The 22,454-nt window shown below is 36.4% G+C and overlaps 1 protein-coding gene across 1 annotated transcript in view; it reads right to left on the minus strand.

The window, feature by feature from the left end:
- The window catches only part of LOC104461477 (R3H domain-containing protein 1-like), a 49,592-nt gene extending 27,835 nt beyond the window's left edge, over nt 1-21,757 (minus strand). Inside the window, 12 exon segments of the mRNA XM_010073097.1 lie at nt 394-620; nt 766-816; nt 899-936; nt 2,348-2,443; nt 2,540-2,648; nt 5,177-5,317; nt 5,399-5,458; nt 7,015-7,093; nt 8,169-8,283; nt 12,936-13,025; nt 13,473-13,514; nt 21,587-21,757. Coding sequence (XP_010071399.1) covers nt 394-620; nt 766-816; nt 899-936; nt 2,348-2,443; nt 2,540-2,648; nt 5,177-5,317; nt 5,399-5,458; nt 7,015-7,093; nt 8,169-8,283; nt 12,936-13,025; nt 13,473-13,514; nt 21,587-21,757 — 1,219 coding nt within the window.
- Between the last annotated feature and the right edge of the window lie 697 nt (nt 21,758-22,454).

The following is a 22,454-nucleotide window of genomic DNA, read 5'->3' on the forward strand; positions in this document are numbered from 1 at the left end:
CGCAGTTTGCTAAGACTGCACAAGGCAGCTTTGCCACACTGAAACTAGAGAGTTGAACTCTTAAATTTTTATTTGGCATAAAGCACTTATGTTGATAAATATTTTCAAATCCTTTGTATGAGATAAAATGCATTCAGCATAATGCACTTAAAAACGCTACTTCCAAAGTCGAAATTCTTCATTTAATTTGTTCCCTGAATCCCAGCTCTCCAGGGCAGTTATGCCCCCCAGGGCTAGGTCTGTAGTAATTCCAGGTATGCAGCACCCACTGTACCCAGAGGGAGCTGTATGTACAGAGCACTTATATGTAAACATCTGCAATGCGCATCAAATATCAAACCATCAGGCACGTGACCGCTATGTAACTATGTATTTGTACAGATTTTATTATACCTGTCTTAGACAGCCTGCCTGTGCTTTTGCTGCTTCCAGAGCTATCTCCTCTTGTCAGAACTGATATCCCACTGAAGCTGCTGGCTTTCGTTACAGCTGGCTTCAGATTGCGGAGGGAGCTATCAGAGTCGGTGCTGCTCCAGGGACGGGGTTCACAATACTTCAGCTCATTCTCAGTACTGCTCTGATGGCTGTTGGCTGATCTCCCTGATGTTTCCTTATTGATTCTGTAAGTTATAAACTAAACTTTTAGCACAAGCATCAATTGCAAAATAAGGGAAAAGAAAAAAAAGAAAAGAAAAAGAAAGAAAAGGTGAAATGTATGCAGAATACTTTGAGATTTTTTTTTTTTTTTAAGAAAGCATCAAATACCTAAGTATCTGTCGTCTTTGTTGTGTACTATTAGTTTCTTCCTCCTGGATTCTGTTGACATTTTAATAAGATAGCTTAATATTTATTAAGGAAATGGGAAAATGAAACAGAATTAGACAGCAAAATTTCTTACCTTTTATCAGTGAAATAATTCTCTTGGGAACACAGGGACTGAGGGGCAAAGAAGTGTAGAAATTAATACGAATGGTATCTAGAACCCCTACTACAGCGCAGTAACAAAACACGTTGCAATTTGGAGTCTTTTGTATTACACATGGACTTTTACAGCATCCTTGTTATATTAAGCTGCCTGAAAACTTAACCTCTTTGGCGGATAACTTCCATGTTATGGAGAAAAAAAGACAATATAAAAAGGCCCATCTGCAGGAAATAAAAGTTAGCATTAGAATAGTTACAACACTGACTATTTTATTTATATCAGTATTTTTCTGAAGTTACAATTCTTCCATTGAGCCATGTCTGCATTATATAACTTCCAGCTGATGTGTGACTTCACAAGTCTGTTACCACCACCTGAGTCGCCTTGTCTCCTGCTTGAAAGTGGGAAGTAGAAAATGACACTGGCTACTGCAATAATTGTACTGAATTCTTTGGGTGCAAGTACGCGTATGCTAAAAAGCAGACAGAATATACAACCAAAAAGGCTGTTATTAACTTCAATTATATTGTCCTTGACTGGGACTTCTAACATTTAGTACAAAGCTTTTAAGGATACAATACACAATAAATGAGTAAGCAAAAGGTAATTTTACACCCAGAAGTCCATTTGTTTTGTTCATAACCAGGGTGAACAAAAAAAAGGCTTCTGGAAAATATTTGAATATAGCAAATTAGCCTCTCAGAGCTCATTACTCTTTCTTCAGAACAAGAATCTCGTTTTGGATGTGTAAGAGCTACAGATAAATGTCAGAAAAAGTGGATAACTAGAAGTAACACATTTTTGAGGACATATTTGTTCTGTTTCACTCAACGCAATTAAATATAATCGCTACTTGTGACTGAATTATAGTTTATAACATTGTCCTGCTTGAGAACTCCAGTCAAGAGAGACTAGACTTCTATCTTTCTGACTGAAATTTCACCTATGGGAATTCAAAACATTTAATTGTGACTAGTCATATAAGATGTGTTTGATACAGACACACGTGAGAAAAAACAATGGCTTTGTTTCTGGTTTTTGTTTGTTTGTTTTGGCAGTTTTTGTTTTTTAAATAATTATTGTTCTGAGTATCAACTGAAATTATTGCAGTACCAAAACTTTAGAACTTCCACCAAGGGGCAAAATAACGCATTGAAGTAGGTAATGCTAGATAATGCACCAAAATAATTCTTGAAGGTTGCTTGAATTTCATCCCGTAATGATTAAAGAAAACAGAAATTTCTTGCTAACTTCACTATCATCTAAAACTCGCGACACTAGTGATTCTTATCTGCTCAGTCCTGTTCAGATACAAAAGGTTTCCTGGAAAGAAGTGTCTTTTAACAAAAACCACACATGTATGTGTGTGTGTGTGTGTGAAGTATTCATACAAAACACCATAAGATTTTCTTTAATACATACATCTTGTGCAAATATTCTTTCTCTAGCTCTCTGATATTCTTCTTCACGTTCTTCTATGGATTTACTTCTTCTGTCATCTTTTAATCGTATTCTCATCTAAATTAAGTGATACAGTGTCAACTTCTACAGAAAAATAGTATAAATAGACAGTCAAAAACAGCAAGTGGAAGGAAATAATCCATAACCATTTACCTGGTTGTCATCTTTGTCTAAACTAGAGTTATCTCTTTTAAGGATGTACCGCTTCTGGAAATCATCGCTCTTCTCATCCTTTATATGTTCACAAAACTTTTGATCAGGTCTATGAAAAGTTGTTAGAAAGAAAAGATTTATGGTTTTGAAAACATTTACTATACACAGTGGAACAAACTGAAATATACTCAAGATAAATATTAAATATACTTAATATTCTAACTGAAGTGATACATTTTGGTTGTCCAGGCAATGGAAGAGGTACCAAAAATGTAAGATGTCTACCCCTGACAAGTCCTGTTCTGAGGTGTAACAAACCTGCTTTTAAAATCTCTTCCTCCTTCAAAGCTTTTGCTTCAATTTCCAATTAAGATGGCAAGCAAACCACATGCCCTGGGGGGAATCAGAAGTGTTCCTGAATCCAGACTGGTGCCATGCAATGGATATTGGGCATGCATGGAAGTGAAGATATGTGCTTTCTGCTAGAGCTGCAACACCTCAGAATTCATTTCAAGGGAAAACAGAGGAGAGAGATAGAGGAGAAAGCACTGAAACTTACAAACTTCTAAAACAGAATTAAGTAGAAATAAGCAAGTGAAGAAGAACAGTATAATGCAGGCAAGCAAGAGCTTCACAAGATTACAGTAAGAGGATGAAACAACAGATTATATATATATATTGTTTTGGTATTTTATCTACTTTGTGAAAGAAAATGAGACATTTTGCAAACTCTTGTTACTAAAAATAGATACCAAGTACCTAGACAATAAAGCTACTATCTTAAGAGAAGTTCTCAAACAGGAAAAATTTGCCTAGTAAAAGACAAAACATCGGTATACTCTTCTTGATGTCTGTTCCTTTATTCATTACCCAGAACATCTGTGTAAATCAGATCTTTTTTTATAAAACAGCCAAGCCTCACTATTAGTTACTGGATGCCCAAACATAATTAGCAGGCATTTCAGAGAACCTTTAGACTGTCTTACCTCTTTCTTTTAAAGGTCCCTGAATTTACTGCCCTGCAATCACCAACTTCCCACTCCACCGAGACGTCCCAGTATGCACTGGGTTGTTCATGTCAGTAACATCACTGATCGGTGATGGAGCCAGGAATCTGCCTATGAGGAAAAGGTAAGTTTGGTTTTATTCAACATGGAGCAGATCTCCAAGGTTTTCTTTCTAAATTCTTATTTTATATCCAAAGTGATTTAAAATAAGAATACTGAAAACATTAAGAATCGTAATGTCTGCAGGTTAGATGAAATGCCTGCTAATTAGCAACTACACCTATAAAGGGCTTCCAGAGGCCATACGCTATTTAAATACAGTCTAGGGAAAAGAATGCATAAAAATGAATAAATCATCTTTTAATAGTTCTTATTCCACACCTGAGGTGCTAGACTGAAGCTTCAGTCTAGAGATGCTGGCACATGTAGAGGCAACAGATTTGAAATGTATGGCTTTGTAAGTCAATTTAGATAGAGAATGTATAGCCAAAGCAAACACATACACATGAATACATAAATTATATAACATATATTTAGGCTCTATATATTTTTCTAGAAACTTTTGAGGAGGAAACCATTTACTTAAGTGAAATTTCAGTGTGCTATATTATTTCAATTCTACTGACCCTAATTTTAGAGTGGGTAATTAGACTTTTTTTCTCCCAAAGCTACAGAGAGTATACATAGAAACTAGGATTAGGATGCAGGAGCTGTAAACTCCTCCATGCATGTTCAGGTCATAGAGTACTTAAAAAAAATAAAATGGTGTAAGGCAAATATTTTAAGTTAAAACCAGAAACTAGGTGGCATAAATGTACCAACAGGTAGTCTTTTCTCTTTCTGAGAGAGAATGAAGAGATAGAGCAAGTGCAGAGGACAGAGAGAACAGCTGGGTCCTTCGAATGAACAGGTCAGCTACACATGGGTTTTGAAGTTGCTATGGCCCCAATGCTACTTTTTTTTGGTAATATGGATTTGCCAAGTGGTTTCTCCAAGAACTCCGCAGCTTTCACAGGAAAGTAGCATGCCATGACTTGTTAACCTGGTTGACACTTCCACTGATGAGATCTCTTGTCTTCCCTGCTATGCTTATTTTGTAAAGCCATGTGAGATCTGTAAGCAATATTATTCCAACAAAAGACTTTAATGCCTGAATTTTCCCAGTAGATTTTTACAGTACAAAAGCAAAAGTTATGCAAGTCTTGTCCCCTCCCTTCACCAAATCAGAAAGGACCCTGTTCTAAGTTAAGGGCTGGTTCTTTCGAAAAGAAACAAAGAACATAGTTGGTACAATTTACTGATGTAAATCTTTAAACAGGAAAATAGTAGATATAAATTACTATTTCATGGAAACAAAGTTAGCAGTGCATCACTGTGAGAAAAGCAACAAAAGTTCTTAATTTAAAGATAACATCCTTTTTTTTTCCAGAAAAGTTTAAACATTAAACAAATCATATTACTACACGGTACTGGAACACAAACAGCAAAGATCTTGCAACTACCTCTCCTTGATGCATGGTTCCCAATGAGCAGATAGACGCCTGCTGCTACAGATGCGGCATCATTGCATAATGTATCCCAGGTGTTAAATCTATGCATCGAAAAGTTTTTTCGAGACTTTTACACTTACATTCTTGTATTGCTAGTTTTATTTACTATGACTGCCTTCCCACTCTGGTCCACGTTGTGCTCTAATCCAAAGTAAGCAGCTACCCTGTGCAACAGCATTCTATGGTAAGATGTCATTGGGGGAAACTTTTTTCTTGGAACTCTGGAAGAAAGGAATAGTAGCTTTATTAAATAAACAGGAACACTCTTGAATTCTTTTTTCCTATAGGAGTACAGTACTTACTCATTATTACCAATGAAATCTAAAATTTCCTGCTCTAATTTCAGCAGCGTCATTCTGTCCCTGAAAATAAAAACACAGCAACTCACATATGAGACACTCCAATAACTGCAGCTGTATTCATCTTAAGAATACACAGGTAAGATCTCTGATCAAGGGATGACAACAGACTGTAAGAAAGACCACGAGGTGTCAAATGCAGTATTTTTAGGACAAAGTATTAATTTTTCACTAAGATTTATTTTATCAAATCTACCTAGTGAAACACGCTGTTCTCATCTCAGAAAGCAGAATACAGAGATCCTCCAAATAATCTCTGCCCAGCAGGCTCAGCAGAAAGTAGTCTTTGAGAAGACAGCCTTGACAAGAAGGAAGAGCAGTGACTAGGTTGTTTCTTGTTGGCTAGCATGGGGAGTAAGATTTGCAGAGGCCTTAATTGGCCCTTGGATTGTGAAGAACATCATGGAATCACTGAGACACAGAGTGGCAGAGTACTGATAACAGGAGGCACTACTTCAACATACCGACAACCAAGTGGTTAAAAGCTGGCACACACTGCAATGTGACGAGAGATTAAGAGTAGATGAAAAAGCTAAAACTCAGGGTGATAGAAATGAACATTAGCTGAAACACCATAGAACAAAAGCCTTAAAAATGCTTACGCCAGTTTCCATAATGAAAATATAATGAAATTACCTGTCCCACAGTTCATAATTTCTGCACATCAGGTAACTAAGCTTCCCAGTTATTGTGCATGTAAACCTGCAGCAGACTGTCACCTATAATTCCTTATTTTCCTTGGGATGCTTTATGACTTCAAATAGGAACAACATAAGACTCTAGCAAAGGTCTGTGCTTTGTAATTTTACTCTGAGACAAAATGGTGTTGGCCCCTTATTATAGCTCATTTCACATATTTTGCCAATAAAATGGAATCCCAATACATTAATATTATAGTTACAATTTCTAATATAACAAGTAGTAGTGGAATAGCTTTTACTACAGCAGCACAGTTCCACCAAGTTAACTTCTTGTCTTTTATGTATAGCTGCAGACCTCCTATGAAACCCCACTGAAGAAAAGAATAAACAAGATAGAGAGCAATGTACTGCAAACCTCAACGCAACAGAACCCTGTTGCTAACAAATGATGGACTTGAATTACATCAGATTTGGTTTCCAATGTGCAGAGTTAAGATGTGTATCTCTAAGTATGGCCATACAGACAGCTTAAAGTTCCTTTGTCTATAAATTCAGTGCAAGGCAGATTACAGTAAGAGAAGGCAGTTTAGTCTCTAACAAGCAGATGCTAAGAGAGTGCAAGTTTTAGAGACATAGTGTGAGAGTCCCTTCAGCGACAGAACTGCACACAGAACTCTTTATTTGATAATTAAAAGATTTTAAACAATTTCAGCATTCTGAACCTCTTCACGTAACACACAAATGACAGTGGAGTGGCACTTCAGATACCCTGTGCAACAAAATCTCATCCTAAGTAACTGACATATAGTGTTAGACATGTAAGGGGGGGAGAAGAAAATAACAAAGAAACCAAGCGGTGTTACACCTCAGGCAACAACAAGAAAAAAGACCCACAAAGTTGACACTACTGATGCTTACCTGGGGTTGTTTTTTAGTGTATTTACTAAAAATTCATGAAGATCTATACCAGTGGAATCTGTGTATTCTTGGCTGGAATCTAAGGGGGAGCGGGGGGTGGGGAGAGAGGAAGAGAGCAAAATTACTTTCAAAAAACATTAATACAATTTATTTTTTTTTTACAATTACTGCTGAACATGGTATTTATGGATTTATTTGGGTTGGGTTTTGGTTTGTAAGGTGGCCATGTACTTTAACAGTTGAGCAAGTAAGCTCTGAAAGAACACCCTAGATTTTAAAGCATCATTTCAAAGACTGAGATGTATAAATGCAGTTAATTTCTCCATCCCTGTGCTTTGTTTCACAAATACCTGGCTGCCAGCTGGGCCAAGATACATTGAAATGCCACATAAGTAAGGATTTGTGGAATTGAGGGACACAAGATGGACAAGTGCTACCTGTCTCAAAAAGATTTCTAGCTTTCAAGATATTTCCTACACATTGGTTGACCCAAGATGTTTAGATAAACATTCTGGATCCTTTATTTGAAGCAAGAGCTGTACAATGATTTGCCAGCTTAAATGCATAAAGTCTTCTACCCTTAGGAGGCATTAGGACACACGGACAGAGACAGGCTTATGTCATTAATTTTGCTGTCATTTTTACTTATGTAGTTACACCTTTGCTCCAAAACTTTATAAGAAAATTCTAGATACTATCAGAAGTAAAATAAATAAGTAAACAAGAACATTGACTTCTGTTAAATAAAGATCAGAAAAAGTACAAAGGTAGTTGTCATTCTCACTTAAGTTCCACAAAACCTGTAACAACAAAGTTTAGGAATAAGATAATAACTTCTGACTAGTAAAGTCAGTTTTCCAAAGAACACTTGGGCACAACTGAGGCAACACAATTGCTCTTATGCTGGATCTGTACAGCTAGACAGGCGAGAAAGGAAAAGCATTTGCTGGAGTACATGTGTTTGATGAAGCCTCAAAAGCACTGTACCCTCTGGGACCAATTCCTTCTCCAGCTCAAAGATGTCTGATCTACTTGCTTCATTTGACAAAAAAAAAATATTTCATATTTATGCAATGTCCTGGAAGCAAACTGCATTTTCTCTAAATATTCTTTATCTACCAGTACATTTAAAAGCATAATGACAGATAGCAAACCTCTTGATAACATTTTTCTGGACAGTTTATCACTGGATTTTTCCTTTTCCGTTTCATCTTTTTCAGGCTTTTCTTCTTTTTCAAAAGACTGTGACAACTGGATCTGAATTTTCTCCTGCCAAAAGTAAAAATCAGTCATTATGGAAATTGTTTCAAATTATATCTGCAGGAGAACTGTTTTGTACTATACTACCTGTAAAATAAGGAAGTAACAAGGCAAAAAATTGCCTTCATATTCTTTCTGATCACACACGTACTTTATGGAACCACAAAAAGCAGTTATTTATCAGCAAATCAAAAACTACCAAAAGACATAGAAAATTCCATACACATTTTAGAATTTACACGCTGAATACTATTTCAAAATTAATCTGAAGTATCTTATTTGATACACATATGAAAATATTCCAGTTTTTTTCAGATGTATAAATTTTATACAGCTTCTAAATGTAAGTAATGCATCATCCACAATGCTTTTTTTTCCCCATTCTTCACACTTCTTGACTATAAAAGCTTGTTTCAGGTTTCAGTTTGGTTTATACCATGAAAAAAAATTAAACAAATGTTTCAATCTAAGACAGACAACATTCCCAGATCCACAAAAAGGGAAATATTTACAGCACAGTATATCAAGGCAAAATTTGCAAACCTTACTATCATCAAGGCTTACATTCTTCAATGCCTGTATATTTTGACAGAGCAGCTTTGTGTGTAATCATCTCAAAATCCATATTTTTATACAAATAGGTAAACTGTCATAAAACCTGTTTCCCAAATACAGCAAAAAAAAGAGCTTCCCTTTGAAACTGTAGTGACATAATGGTCCCCTAAATAGTGGAAGACTATAATTTGTTTTTCATGCCTCTTTACTCTTTAATCAAGATTGCCAGTGAAGGACTACCATACTTCAGAGAGCGCAACGAAAGGAGGTGCGGGAAAATGAGACACCATGTGTCTGAATGACTCCATGAGGAGGAGTGGCAAAATCCCATAAGAGCAAGACTGGAGGGCAAAGGGAATCCTATACTTAATGAGGTTATGGTTAAAAACCAGTTTCAATGTGCATTTTTGGAGTGACAACTTTTTCAAATAAGGAAAAAAAAATTTGCTGAGTTTTATCAGCTCACTTTCATTATGGTTTTTCCCGGGATTAAATGATTTAATTAAACATGAATTCATAGACACCTTGCAAAACAGCATTACAAGTGTGAAGGCATCTCAGCTTTTGAGATTATCTATGCCCATGTCTGATAAAAACCATTATCAATCACTAATAATGAACTCTTTTGTATAATTGTTTCTTAGGTATTGAGACTTCACTTGGCCATAAACCTTAAAGAGTCTAAAACAAGTCTTTGCATTCCTCACGTCACAAATCCGAATATAATTCAAATTAACAATTTATTTGTCACTACAAAGTGCACCACACCTACTGCACCTAGTAGCTGCAGAACGTTATTTGAAAAAGAAAGAAACAGTTTATGTCTTAAGAAATTATTTCTGATTTAGATCCACCAATGTTATTCATTTTACAATCCCATTCTACAAAACTATCAGCAAATTAAAGAAATTTTCAGTCTGATTTTCCTTCACTAGAAAATTGATTGACAACATACTCTGAATCCATCCAGTAAAAGTAAAAACATACAGCAACAGTTTAGTCAAAGGATTTCAGCAAGTAATCATTTTCATACTTCTTTCCCCAACAAGAGCTAAAAAAGGAAAAGCCATCTGAACAGCCAGTTCTTCTACTACCACCAATTTTACTTCAAAGTGTGATACAACAGAGCTATGTTCTATATCTCTAAATCCAGCAATCTCTAAAACCACCAACAGCTTGAATTCACACAAGTCAGTATAAAGTAACATTGCAGACCCTGATCTCCCTCCACTCCCCCTCCTTTGGGTTGGTTTATTTTCCTAAAGAAGAAGTTGTTCAATCTTTTGAAGGTTTATTTACTTGTTACCCATAATAACAACTGTCATTCATATGAAAATAGCCCTTCCTTAAAAAGAGCTGAAATGGATCATCCTAATGTTCATACTTCATATTAGAGCATACAGTATCAGCACCTAATATTTAAAGGATGGCAAGAGAATAAAGATTTAGTATATTTACAAAGACAAAAGCTCAAATAAATCAGTTACAATCTTCCTCCTATAGTAAACTGATAAGCTTGTACCTTCATAGCACCTTTTAGTAAAGGGCTGCCAGTGCTTTTTAACAATTAAGGTTTAAAAATCTGTGAGCTTTTACCCACATTTCTCAGTGAGGAATGGTATCTTTCTTCATGTTGCAATTGCTCAAAAATACAAACAAGTGTGTCAGAAAATAAATTTATCTGCTTAAGACAATTTGTCTGGTCTGCCAACCTCTTTCATTACAGCCTTCTGAGAAGAAGCAAACAGCAGTGGCAGCAGTGACTCGCTAAGTGACTTCTCCACCTGCACGTGCCCAGGAGCTCTACCTGCCAAGAGCTGCTGTACACACTAGGGTGGAAGGGGGGGACTGATAAACAGGCACAGGCAAGACTACAGAGTTATCCCAAAACTCACACCAGTTCTTAGTTCAGTAAATTTTTCATCCTATCAAGGCTAACACTTTCTAATCATTAAAAATTAGGATTCTTCAAGTCTTATTGGCAACATTATCCTGAATTTTATTCTTCTCAACTCTTAAAATCCATTTTAAGTATGGACACAAAACTGGAAGTAATTTTTTAAGTTGCAATCACTGATACAACAGAGCAGTGACTTTTCCAGCACAGGAAGGCAATCACAGAGGTTACTCTCGTGCTGCCAGAGAGGGTTGTGCAAGATGATCTCTCACTTCACCTAGCCACTGGACCTCCCACGCATCCCAAGCACAGTTAATGCATATACATCATGCTGCAAAGTGGGGGGCTTGAGGCAGTCAGCAGCCGATCGGTGCTCACAGAAGAAATCTATGCCATTCCCAAAGATTTTTTGGGAAAGAAAGCAAAGTGAGTGAAGAAATTGCCTGTATGAGTTGTTACAGAGGGTCATGGAAGACCTGTGCCCCATAGGATGTGCACTCCAGCATGAGAACTTGTAACACATTCCAACTTCTAACTCTTTTCTTCAACATGCATTTCTCCACTTTACAAGGAAGAATCAATTTTCTTCTCTCAATCATTTGCGTAGTTACTGGGATCCACAAGCCATTTTTTTCTAGATGAGTGTTTCTAAAGAAAACTCACAGCTACATGTAACTTTGTTTTGTAATACACAATCTGGTTTATGGTCTTCCTTTCATACAAACTTAAGATTATCACACAATTCAGCTCATTCTGTAGAGCTAGCTGTACATCTCTTCTATTACTGCAATAATTCCTTTCAAGAAGAATCTTGCAGTATGCACCTAAGGATAGATTCCCAGAGAATATGGTAACGAATGCCATCTGCGGAGAACGCTTATTATAAATGTCTGACTTTAAACCATTAAATACATGGTGTTGTATAGTGCTGGAGTTTTTAAAATCCTAACATCTATTATGCTTGAAATATACTGGCAATGAACAGCCCAAATTAGGATTCTCTCTTCCTGTAATTAGATACAGTGACCAGAAAAGTTAAACCCTACTGCTTCAGACTAAACAACAAAGCCCAAACTAGATCTCTCAGTCAATTTTTAAATCTTAGGCAAAATGTTACAACAGGGTTGTAAATCACTGTAAATATAATTAGCTCTTCTGTCATCTTTCAATCTCTTGCTCTGCAGCTTATACCAATCTAAGATTTAGATTTTCATCAAATTAGCAGGCCCAGTTTCAAAATTTCTCTAGTCATCTCTTCCAATATCAGTATATTAATGAAGGACTACAAAAAAATACTATGTTCTCAGTCTTCCCAAGAAAAAAAACCAACCTAGATACTTTGTGGTTCAATCTTACAAAATTAGCTTGACAAATACCTACATGAGTCCTCAACCTCCCTCCCTCCCCAAAACTGAATTACCACTCCCCCAGTAAAACCCACTCACACCCTGCTATGCTACTGGTTCCTTCTGCTTGTTAGGAAGAGTAAGACTTTTCACAAATGACACTTTAGAAGCTTTTCAAATAACAGCAAAAGTCAACATACTTTATGAGTAAGCCACTAAGGATCATTCCAGTTCTGTTAGGAATGAAAAAAAGAAAAGCATTTTGATGTCCCTCATTTATACATAGAGCTAAAACCCGTAATAGTATTTTGTTCTAAAAATACAGACAGGTAAGAAAGTAAAGTCAGGAAAGCTAGATTTTGTTTAAAAGTATTTTTACATATTTTGTCCAGCATTTAGGAACATCTTAATAGATTAGTCTTCAGACAAGTGTTAATACATCTACCAGCAACTATGACTAATATGCAGGAATTCAGTTAAAACACCAGAACTTAAAACTGTTTAAATTTTCTAAATATAAAAAAACCTGATAAATTATGCTGCATATTAATCACCATTTTCCTATCTTACTGATGGTAGACAGCACTTAATTAGCTTAAGATTGCCTCATGTGCACTGTAGCACTGGAAAGTTAAAACAACTAACAAAACTCCCTTGCCTGTTCCCCAGATATCAACCTGATAGTTCAGAAAAACAAAGCAGCAAATTCTTCATCTGAAGTTATGACCTCTATTGAAGCTGTATTTAAAAAAAAAAAATAAGATCATATGGTATCTCAATATTTAAAGAGCACCAAAAAGATTTTCTTTTGAACAATAAGTTACTTCAAATTGTTTCAGAAACTTCAGTAATTGGATTTTTACCTGAAGGTCCTGGGATATTTCAGCTGTGGGAGGTGGTGGATACTCTTCACATACAGCAAGGCTCCGAACTAACTTTAACTTTGTGTTTGACTAAAGGAAAGTATGTAAAATTAAAAACTATGGCTTATAAAAAGATTATATAAATATACCATAAGCCGTTATTTTTCCTTTGTTTTTATGTAAAACAAAATGGCTGAAAATGGCATTTTGAATATCTTAAATAGAGTAAATAATTTATTTTAGGACGAAAATACCCAAGCAATCGCAGCTTTTGAAGGCACTGTCAGCACAATAGAGCACATCTAATGAAATGTAAATAAAATCTTTGGGAAAGTGTTTCTCTCTGTAACAATAAAAAGCCACTAAAAATATAAAGGCAAACCACAAAAGCAGACAACTAGGCAAGACAAAAACCCAACAGAATAAAACAAAGCTTCAATGCCAAAAAATAAAACTAAAGGCACTTTTCACAAAGTAACAAAGCTTCATCAAGCATGAAGGGCTTCCTTAGCATGCCAGCACACAAGTCTACTGTACCTTCGACCTTTTTGCTGTCTGTCCAAAAGAGTGCGCTGGCCGCTGAATGATAGGCATAACAGAAAAGGTTCATATTAAACTTCAGTAGTACAATTTTATTAATGCAAAAGTCTGTATAAGAGAAAGCTTTAACAGTTATTACTGACATGATGGTCAAATTGTGAAAGGAACAGCAGGTGCTTTTGGCTGAAGGATTATATGCTCTCGCAATTTCATTGTGCTTGTCCTTGATTTCTCTTCTGCATTTATGAATAATAGATATTACAGGAATTTAACAGGAAGCAAGCATTATTCTTGGTCAGTAAGATCCAAGCAGTTTACTCTCTCAGCCAGCTCCTACATTTTCAACTCCTGTGGCCTAATTTCCTTGGCAACATGACATGTTTTTTATACATTTTCTTCCTATTCCTGAAACCTACCTGGAAAAATGATCTAAGAAAAAAAAAAGTGTTGCCTGTACCAGGGGAACAGATGATGACCTGTCATAAGCAGGTTAAAACATACGTGTTTTTTTTTTTTCATCTCGGGACCTGTGGAAGTTGACTTAAAAATGGGCTACTGGTCGATTTTTTTTTTTTAATTTAGTAACTTACTACACATTAATTTGCTCTCTCCCCTCCCAGATCCTTTCTTCTGTTACTATTGTTTCTTTTAAAAAAAAGCATGAGCACAATTTTACTACAGTATGCACGACTGAAAGGCACATTTGAATCAACAAAATTGTCTAACAATTTCTTAACTGCATAGTTAAAACTAATTCAACCCTCTGTGACAGTTACACATGAATAGAAGGACTTACAGTGGCATAATGTAATTTAACTATTGGTTTCACTGTAGAATTATAAGCCATGAATAGACAAGCCTTTAACAGAACTGGTTTTACCGAGCGCAGGCCTAGTATTTGTAAGGACAAAGTAACATTGGTAATACAATTCCAAATGATGTTTAATGGACATGATTTCCTCCTTTATGAAATGGGTATCCTTTCAGGAGGAAACTAAATAAAAACTCCATTTAAAAACTACATGAAGACAGCCCTCCTTGCTCTAGGCTCATAGGAGCAGATGTCTGTCAAGTGCCTTAATTTCTTAGCAGGACACACATGTTGCTAAAAAGAACTCCTAACCTACAGTAAAGGCAGAAGAACCACTATTTCTCTCATTTTCCTCAAGTCACAAATGTCTTTTTTGGATGTTGTGCCAGCTTAGCTGAAGAGCAGGAGAAGGGGAGCTCATTTAAGCTCATTTCACTATGTAAGAGGATTTTAAATAGCAGCACTGAAAACTAACTGAACTCATCATCAGTTTTCTAAAGGAAGCTAACTGAGATTTTGAGCAGCAAAGACAGTTCAAACGTTCTCATACCTGGAACCATACTGAGTTTTGCTGTTACCTGCAAAATATTTTTTTCTTTCAATCAGCTATGCTGCAAGCACACATTGCATACTGAAAGCTGGCATTCTGCATATCTCTGGCAAAGTTTCTATTATACCAAGCTACTAAACTTTCAAGACCTGGATAATTTCCCAGCCTCATATCAATTACTCCAGCATCTTAGGTGGGTTCAAATCAAGTCATGTAAACTTAAAATCAAATCAGCACTGCCAGTGGAGTCCTCAGTTCACTGTCAAAACAACAAGAAAAAGAATCTACACTTGGGTGATTGTGTACCTTTGGCAAAATTTTGGAAGCTTTGAAGCCAGTATAAAACTAAAAAGAGTATATGGAAGGAAACACCCCAGAAGTACTTCTTTAGGGGAACAGGGCAGAATCAACTTAGTTATACAGGACATAAGATGTTTTAAACTGACCAGACAGAATTTTTAATACTGTTAACCAAAACTTTACACAAAAGTTACTGCTCACTAATTAAACATGACATACATATTTCAAATTTTTTTAAAGAGTGATTTAATAAAAAACCAAACAAAACAAAACAGAAGAGACTGTTGCTGGGAAGCAGGAACCATATAATAATTAAATTTAATTAAGATCTTTACAAAACATATCTCCCCTCCTCACCTTACCACAGTAAAGTCTCAGGACACCATCACAGCCAAAACTTAACTATGTTGATGCCAGATAAAGTGAAGCACATGCCCTCAAAATTCAACAGAGATACCAAAATTGAAATGATCTAGTATCAAATCTGAATTCTTCGTAAGAATGTTTAATGTGGCTTTTGGATTTCAGTCACAATAGAACAAGCTTAATGGTACATTCATGTTTTACGTGTGTTGTATCTCATCTTCCATTTTGCTTGCAGAATTACAGCTCTGTTTCCAGGCTGGAGTGCCAACCCAACTGACACTGACAATTATGTGCATTTAAAGACCTTTCAAAGATAGGTGTTTGCACTCTATGGGGAATAAGTGAAAGCAATATAGAATATTAAGGATAGTAAACTAAGGCATTTTAATACCATGGTGCTCAATTTCATGAGCACCTGACAATTTTTATGGACGAAATCAACGTCAATAACATTGAGGAGAGCTGGAGGGCCACTGCAGGAGGGAGATTCTCCCTTGACCGAAATGACTCAAATCTCAAAGTTGTACATGCGATAAGTATCATCCACCCATCAGATTAAAACTTGTTCTCTAGAAACAACTGCCTTGTAAAACAATCCTTTGATAGGTATGGATTCTTTGCTTTCCTGTGTAACTTCAAGGATATCAAAACCTGAAATACAAGCCTCTACATCCAGCTGTAACTGCGAGGAATAAGCACCACACACTTGACAGGTAAGAAGCACTGGAATCAATCTGGTATGGCTGGACTGCAGAGACAGCTGATGGGAGAAAAGGCCTATGATGTAAAGCCTGCACCTGGAAATACAAACCCCAAAGTCCTTTGATATCAATGGTAACTGAACTCACAAAACTTGAAGATGACTGGGCACAGTTCCTTTCTCAGGCAAAGCCACTCCAACTGGGGATAAGTACATTTCCACTGGAATTCCAAGACAACAGCTAGTCAAGGCTTATTGTAGCTGTTAATGTACATTTTCTGTCTTAAGGTCTGTGAATTTTAGTCCTGTCCTAATTTCTCTGCATTTACTAAGTTTTGCTCCTACAGAGCATCCTTATGTTCCTCATTTGTGAAAAACAATTTATAGCTACTTTAGAATATGTAATCCTTAATGAGTGCAAATAAAGCAATTTCTTTATATTTGCAGTCCTCAGACTTTTACTGACTTGAGAAAGCACTATGTTAATGAAAGCAAGATTAAAAATAAATTTATGCCCCATTAAAAGTCATTATTGGCATGATTTCAAGACAGTGTTTAAAAGCAAGTATTAGAAACAATTGCATAATGAAAATAATGATTAGGTCTTTGTCGTAAAAAAACCAAAACACAACACCTTCTACGACCAACTACAATATTTAATTTCCAACTGCAAACTAAAAAGGGAATTAAGATAGAGTTTACCAAACATCATACCCATCATATATATCCAGGCTTTCAGTGAGAGTATTTGCCTATTTTATTTTTTCCTAATTACCTCCACAGATCACGAATGTTAAATACAAAGTAAAGATCTGGAGCTGTTACATGCCTTCATCCATCATCACTATGCTGTCTAAACAAGTTGGATAAAAACAGGTCAGGCACAAGATGGGAAACTTAGAAGTGTGAAAAGCTTTGTGAGAAGGTACTGTATCTATTTCTGAACATTTCAGAGGACAGACATGACATGACAGAACTAAACCAAAAGTGTTCTAAGGACATCCAGTTTTTCACCTTTCTTCTAAATTAGGTCTCAATTTTAAATCCATTTAAGGGCTACAGTCCTAACAACCTCAGACAGCTTTATAATACTGAAGGAAAGCACAGGTGTGGTCTATGGTTACTTGCTGTCCTGTATCAGTGAGTAGCGACAGCAATTTTCCATGACACAATAGAGGACGAGTAATGGAAAAATAGTTTCACCACTGGACACAGAGGCATTTTCAACAGTTCAAAAGTAACCAAACAGAATCTGCCCAATCATTTATCTATTAAAAGTATTGTCACAGATTTTGGAGACAGAAACAGGTAAATCCTGACAAGACCAAAACAGGTGGGGCAGAGGCAAAGAAAGGCTTCAGAGAAGTCAAACTTTGGAACACAGAGAAAACAAAAGGTTTGTGCTAGTATAAAGGGAAGAAACTTGTAGAGAGAGAGATGTCTAGTTGCTAAGTAAAAAAAAAATAATTAGTCTAATCCCTCCAAAGGACAAGGATATCTGCTTAACTAGCATGAATCCAAAACAGAATTATACTCCCTTAATACATTTGCCTTGCCCATATCATATGGTGGATGCACACAACTGCTGCATTCATGCACCAGCCTCCATCCTTCTGTGAGGCTTTTTTTGTTGGTGGTATTTGGGTTTTACTCTCCACAGCTTGCAAGGGCTTTTCCTGATATGTACTGATATACAGCTTTCTCTCAGCCTGTTACTGCCTTGGCAATCACCATCCCATCAAAAATCTTACACCTACTTATTAATGGTTACTTCTCAGTGCAGAGATGACAGTATTTAAGACTAAAATTAATCTTCTCCCCAACCATCACACTGCATGGATTGTAAAATAGCAACAAACTTCATTTTCTGGATTATACATAAACCAACAGGAATTTTGTGGAGATTTTAAATATTTATTTTAATGATCTTCACATTAGTGAATAAATGGCACTATCCTCTAAGATAAATCCAGGTTGTTTATTTAATTTTTTGTCAATATTTCCTGACACGTTAACTTTGTAACAGCAGTCCTCTTAGTGGATGAAGTATTCCCTGTCCCATTACCCAGTGACAAAGGCAACAAGCTTCAGACCCTGTATTCTACTGAATTCACAATTATTATTTTATCATCTGACCCGGATAAGATTAACAGGTGGGAGACAACAGTGACTGGTGAACCAAAAAACCTTTTTGATCACAAAAACTACCAGAGAGCTGACATGCACGTGACTTCCTTAAAAGCACATGAGTGCCTCTTATTTTCAGTCCCATTTAAATGTTACTTGCTGGTCACTTCAAAATATGTCAAATCAAAAATCTCCCCTAATAATCTCTACATTGATAATACTACTCTTGCACTGCTTAAAGAAATCAGGAGTGCTAGCCGTGTACTCTAATAAGGTATTTTTCTCATCACATTGTACCTCCAACAGCGTATGCAACAGCAAATAGGTTACTAATGCACATTATCTCAAAATAATCTGGAATTTAGAGTCACAGTAACATTTCAAAGTATAATAGCCAGTTTCTGGAACTGTGAGGATCCAGAAACATACCCGAATTCAAACACAATAGGTTTTGATAGAGGAAGGACCACAGCCTGTTTCTTACTTGGCTGTAAAGAAGTTAAATAGCAAGTTAGAAATCAAGTGATAACTGTTCTCAGGAATATTACTGTTGTTTCCCAATAGGTATGAAACCTATTAAGTAATTAGCTACTACCCAAGAAAGCCAAAACCAAACCCCATACTACTCCCACCCCCCAATTCATCCTCTGATACATTCAATTAGTAAACAAAAGAACACAACAAATTCCAATAAGCTTCTGATAATCTTCTCTAACATTTTTCAGCAAATCCCTTGCTCTTTTCCCCCACCAGCACAGTAACATCTAACCTGCACTTAATGAAAAGTCGTGCATCCAGTGAAACTTCACTATGCAAACTATTTCATCATCTATTAGTTAAAAACTTGCTGACTCCTCTGCCGTTCCCAGTAGTTTTGTTTACTATGGACAGGCTAAAATTTTTGTTTCGTATTTTAGCATAAGACGTGCTTTCAATGAAGAAGTCATATACGACATATATATTTGTGCTAGCAGCTACCACAGTACAAGTGACATTAACTTCTACTGACTTCAATTGTTGCAAGGGGCTTACATGAGCAAGGTTCTGCTTTGTAACTGACTGTCTTCGTATCACTCTGGAAATCAACATCTGCAGCCTACAAACTCAGTTGTTAATTACACTCGTAACAGTGGCGTTCTGATTCTGATGGGGACTCCTGAACACAACACTCACATCAACACCAAATGAAGGCGACAGTAAAGATGTCTCCCTCAAACAGCCTCCATTAGGCAGTTGCTCAGTTCATTGTACATATGCTAGATAATTATTTCATCCACTAGCTATTACTCCTGTCCAAGAACAAAACCCCTCACCAAACCCTGCAGCCATTGACAGCACCAACAGATTCATGTCTCCAGACTAGGCCTGGCTATACAGCAACACTTGTCTGCAGGAAGGCAGATTTGCCACTTGAGTCTCATAGGAGTTTCCACAGTAAAACTTGTTGAATGAGAAAATGTGAATAAGATTTTCCCAAGTTACTGAATGGTATGAAAATAAACAAACCTTACATTAATCTTTAAGGCTCACTACTGGGATATTCCATTGATTAAAGAAAATATGAACTCAGCTATAACATCTACCAGCTTTTCAGCAGCAGTTATTTCTCACATGTTACACAAGTATTTCATTTTAAGGTTTTATTTCTTTCATAAAATTATCTATTTACACTGGTGCCAGCCTTAATAAAGCCAGCAGATATTGAAGTGTAAAGCTGTATCGTTATTACTCTGGTCTACAAGATTTATTTGGAAGCAATTTAACATAGCAGATAGAGCTTACTTCACTCAGCGGAATACTGAATTGTTAGCTTCGAACAAAACTACTCCTGAAAGAACCTTTACTCAATTCTCAGTAATAAGAATCTAATAAGCTACTGCCCTGTTTTTGCAACCCACAAGAAAATACTGCCATACCCCATATCCCAATCAGGATTTTTATCAGAAAACTGTTTATTATTATCCCACAGACACAAAATTCTTATGGAAAACTAGCTTTTGTCTAACAGAAGCTTCTGTGTTTTCTGTTAGAAATTTGCCCCATTTTCTAGGTTGTGCCAGAAAATTTCAGTTGCTTTCCTTAAATCCTCACCTCATCCAAGACACAGTCTTCAATGACCAAGCAGTCATCCTCAGTCAGGAGCTGGCTAGTTTGTCCCATGTGAAACAGACCCATCTTTCAGGACTCTTGAGCATAAACACTAACTGCACAACTAAACCTCAGAAGTATTAAGTCTGCTGCCATAAATTCTTAACCCACCCTTACTGGTGTGTTCTCCTTTAACACAAGATATTTTCATACAGTTCCCCCTCTCTCTCATTTGAAATTTGATTCCACAATTTCTTCATAGGTCCATTTCCCACCTTGCAAAGGCCACTCATTCAGTGTATGCATGAGGACTGCTTAAGCTTTCCTACCTAATAAATCACATACCAAAATTGTCAAGCAGTGAAGAACAGAGGAAAAGGGAAAGCACGGAGAATACTAGCTAGCAGTCAGGATGGGATGATAGCTGACCAGCTCACTCCACCATTGATGTAGGGAGAAAGAAGCTGGACCTTCTGCTGGTGGCTAGGGCAGGACCCAGACCTACTGGCCTCAGGAGCTCTGCTGACTTGATTCCTCTGACACCTGGGGATTTGGATTACCTACATCTGATTACTTTAGCCTTATGCTGTACAGCTCTGCTGTAAGAGTTACACCTGAGCCACCTGTAAGCTGCACATAGCTCAGGAGCCCTAGATTGGCCACCTCTGCTCAGGGCAGACATGCTGAGCTGTGCTGTACTGTACTGCTTTGTTCATCAAGCAACACCCAGAATTTTAGTGTTTTGATCAAACCACACTATTACTATATAGTGTAATCTTAACACGGCCCAGTCTCTGAAACTGAGGATTCAGTGACAGCGAAAGATAGCTTGAGTGCTGAGTTTTTCCCTTGCTCTGCTACAATGAAAAGACTCAGGAACTCAGGAAAACACAAATACAGACAAATTGTCTGGTTCCCATGAAAACTGCTCATCTACTTCAAACAATTAAAAATTACTGACTCTCATATTTACATGAATATAAACAGAGAAGTGGGGCAAAGGAGGAGAGAGTAAGCAATAATCATCCTACTTGCTTCCCTAACACCAGTCAAGTTTTCCTGACCTGTACCAAAGAACAACATAAGAGGATCATAAAAAAGGGAGAAGAACAAGACAGACTTATTTTACATGATATACTAGCAAAAAATAAAGTGAAAAAGCTTCTTACCGGCATATTGTTTTTGCTATCAGGACAACTTTCATCCTTTTCCACTTGAATCTGCTCGTGACTTCCTGATTTTATAAGGTTTTCAACTGGGTCTGTATCTTTAAATTCAGCTTCTGAACCCTTCATTGCATCAGTTTCATCTTTTACAGTAAGAATATCAGACATCCTCATTAGAAAAGGTTATTTTAAAATTCTACAAGAAATATGGAACCTTTAGGACAAAAAAAAAGTAGATCACTGAGTAATTTTAAAGTAATTAAAAAAAATTACATACCTAAACAGCTACCAAGCATAAACATGATTTTGCTGAAAAAAGATCCCCCCTCCTGTTACAATATTTTTTCCTATCCTGTATCAGAGGGAGAGAGCAGTAATTTTCTTTTTAACCACTTTTATTAAGAAGCTTAAAATAACAGGCATCTATACAAATGAGAACTAAGCTACACTATAGGATAATGCTTACAGATTTTCCCTTCTGTATTTTAAAATAAACACCTGAGCATTCAGATAATCCAAATCAAACTACCTTCCAATAGAAATAGGGGAAGCTTTTCTTATTTGAAAGGAAAAGAGAATTACATATAGATTTATTTTACAAGATTTGAAAGTAAACAGATGAGTCATAATGCACCAAGTGTGCAAACATTCATAAATTTAAATTAAAACTTGTAAGTTCTGTAGCTGCCAGGTAACAACTGGATAAGTTCTGAATACAGGAACTATCTTGTCTGCTAAATGTAGCAGAACTAGTCTTAATAAAATTAAGCACTCTCTCAAAAGCAATAAAAAAGAAAGAGACAGCTTTTGTAATTAGGATAATTACAACCATTATCAGTAATTATAATTTATAATAATAATTTAAATACTA

This window comes from Pterocles gutturalis, unplaced genomic scaffold (genome assembly GCF_000699245.1).
Source record: "Pterocles gutturalis isolate BGI_N339 unplaced genomic scaffold, ASM69924v1 scaffold1952, whole genome shotgun sequence".
NCBI classification, from domain to species: Eukaryota; Metazoa; Chordata; class Aves; order Pterocliformes; family Pteroclidae; genus Pterocles; species Pterocles gutturalis.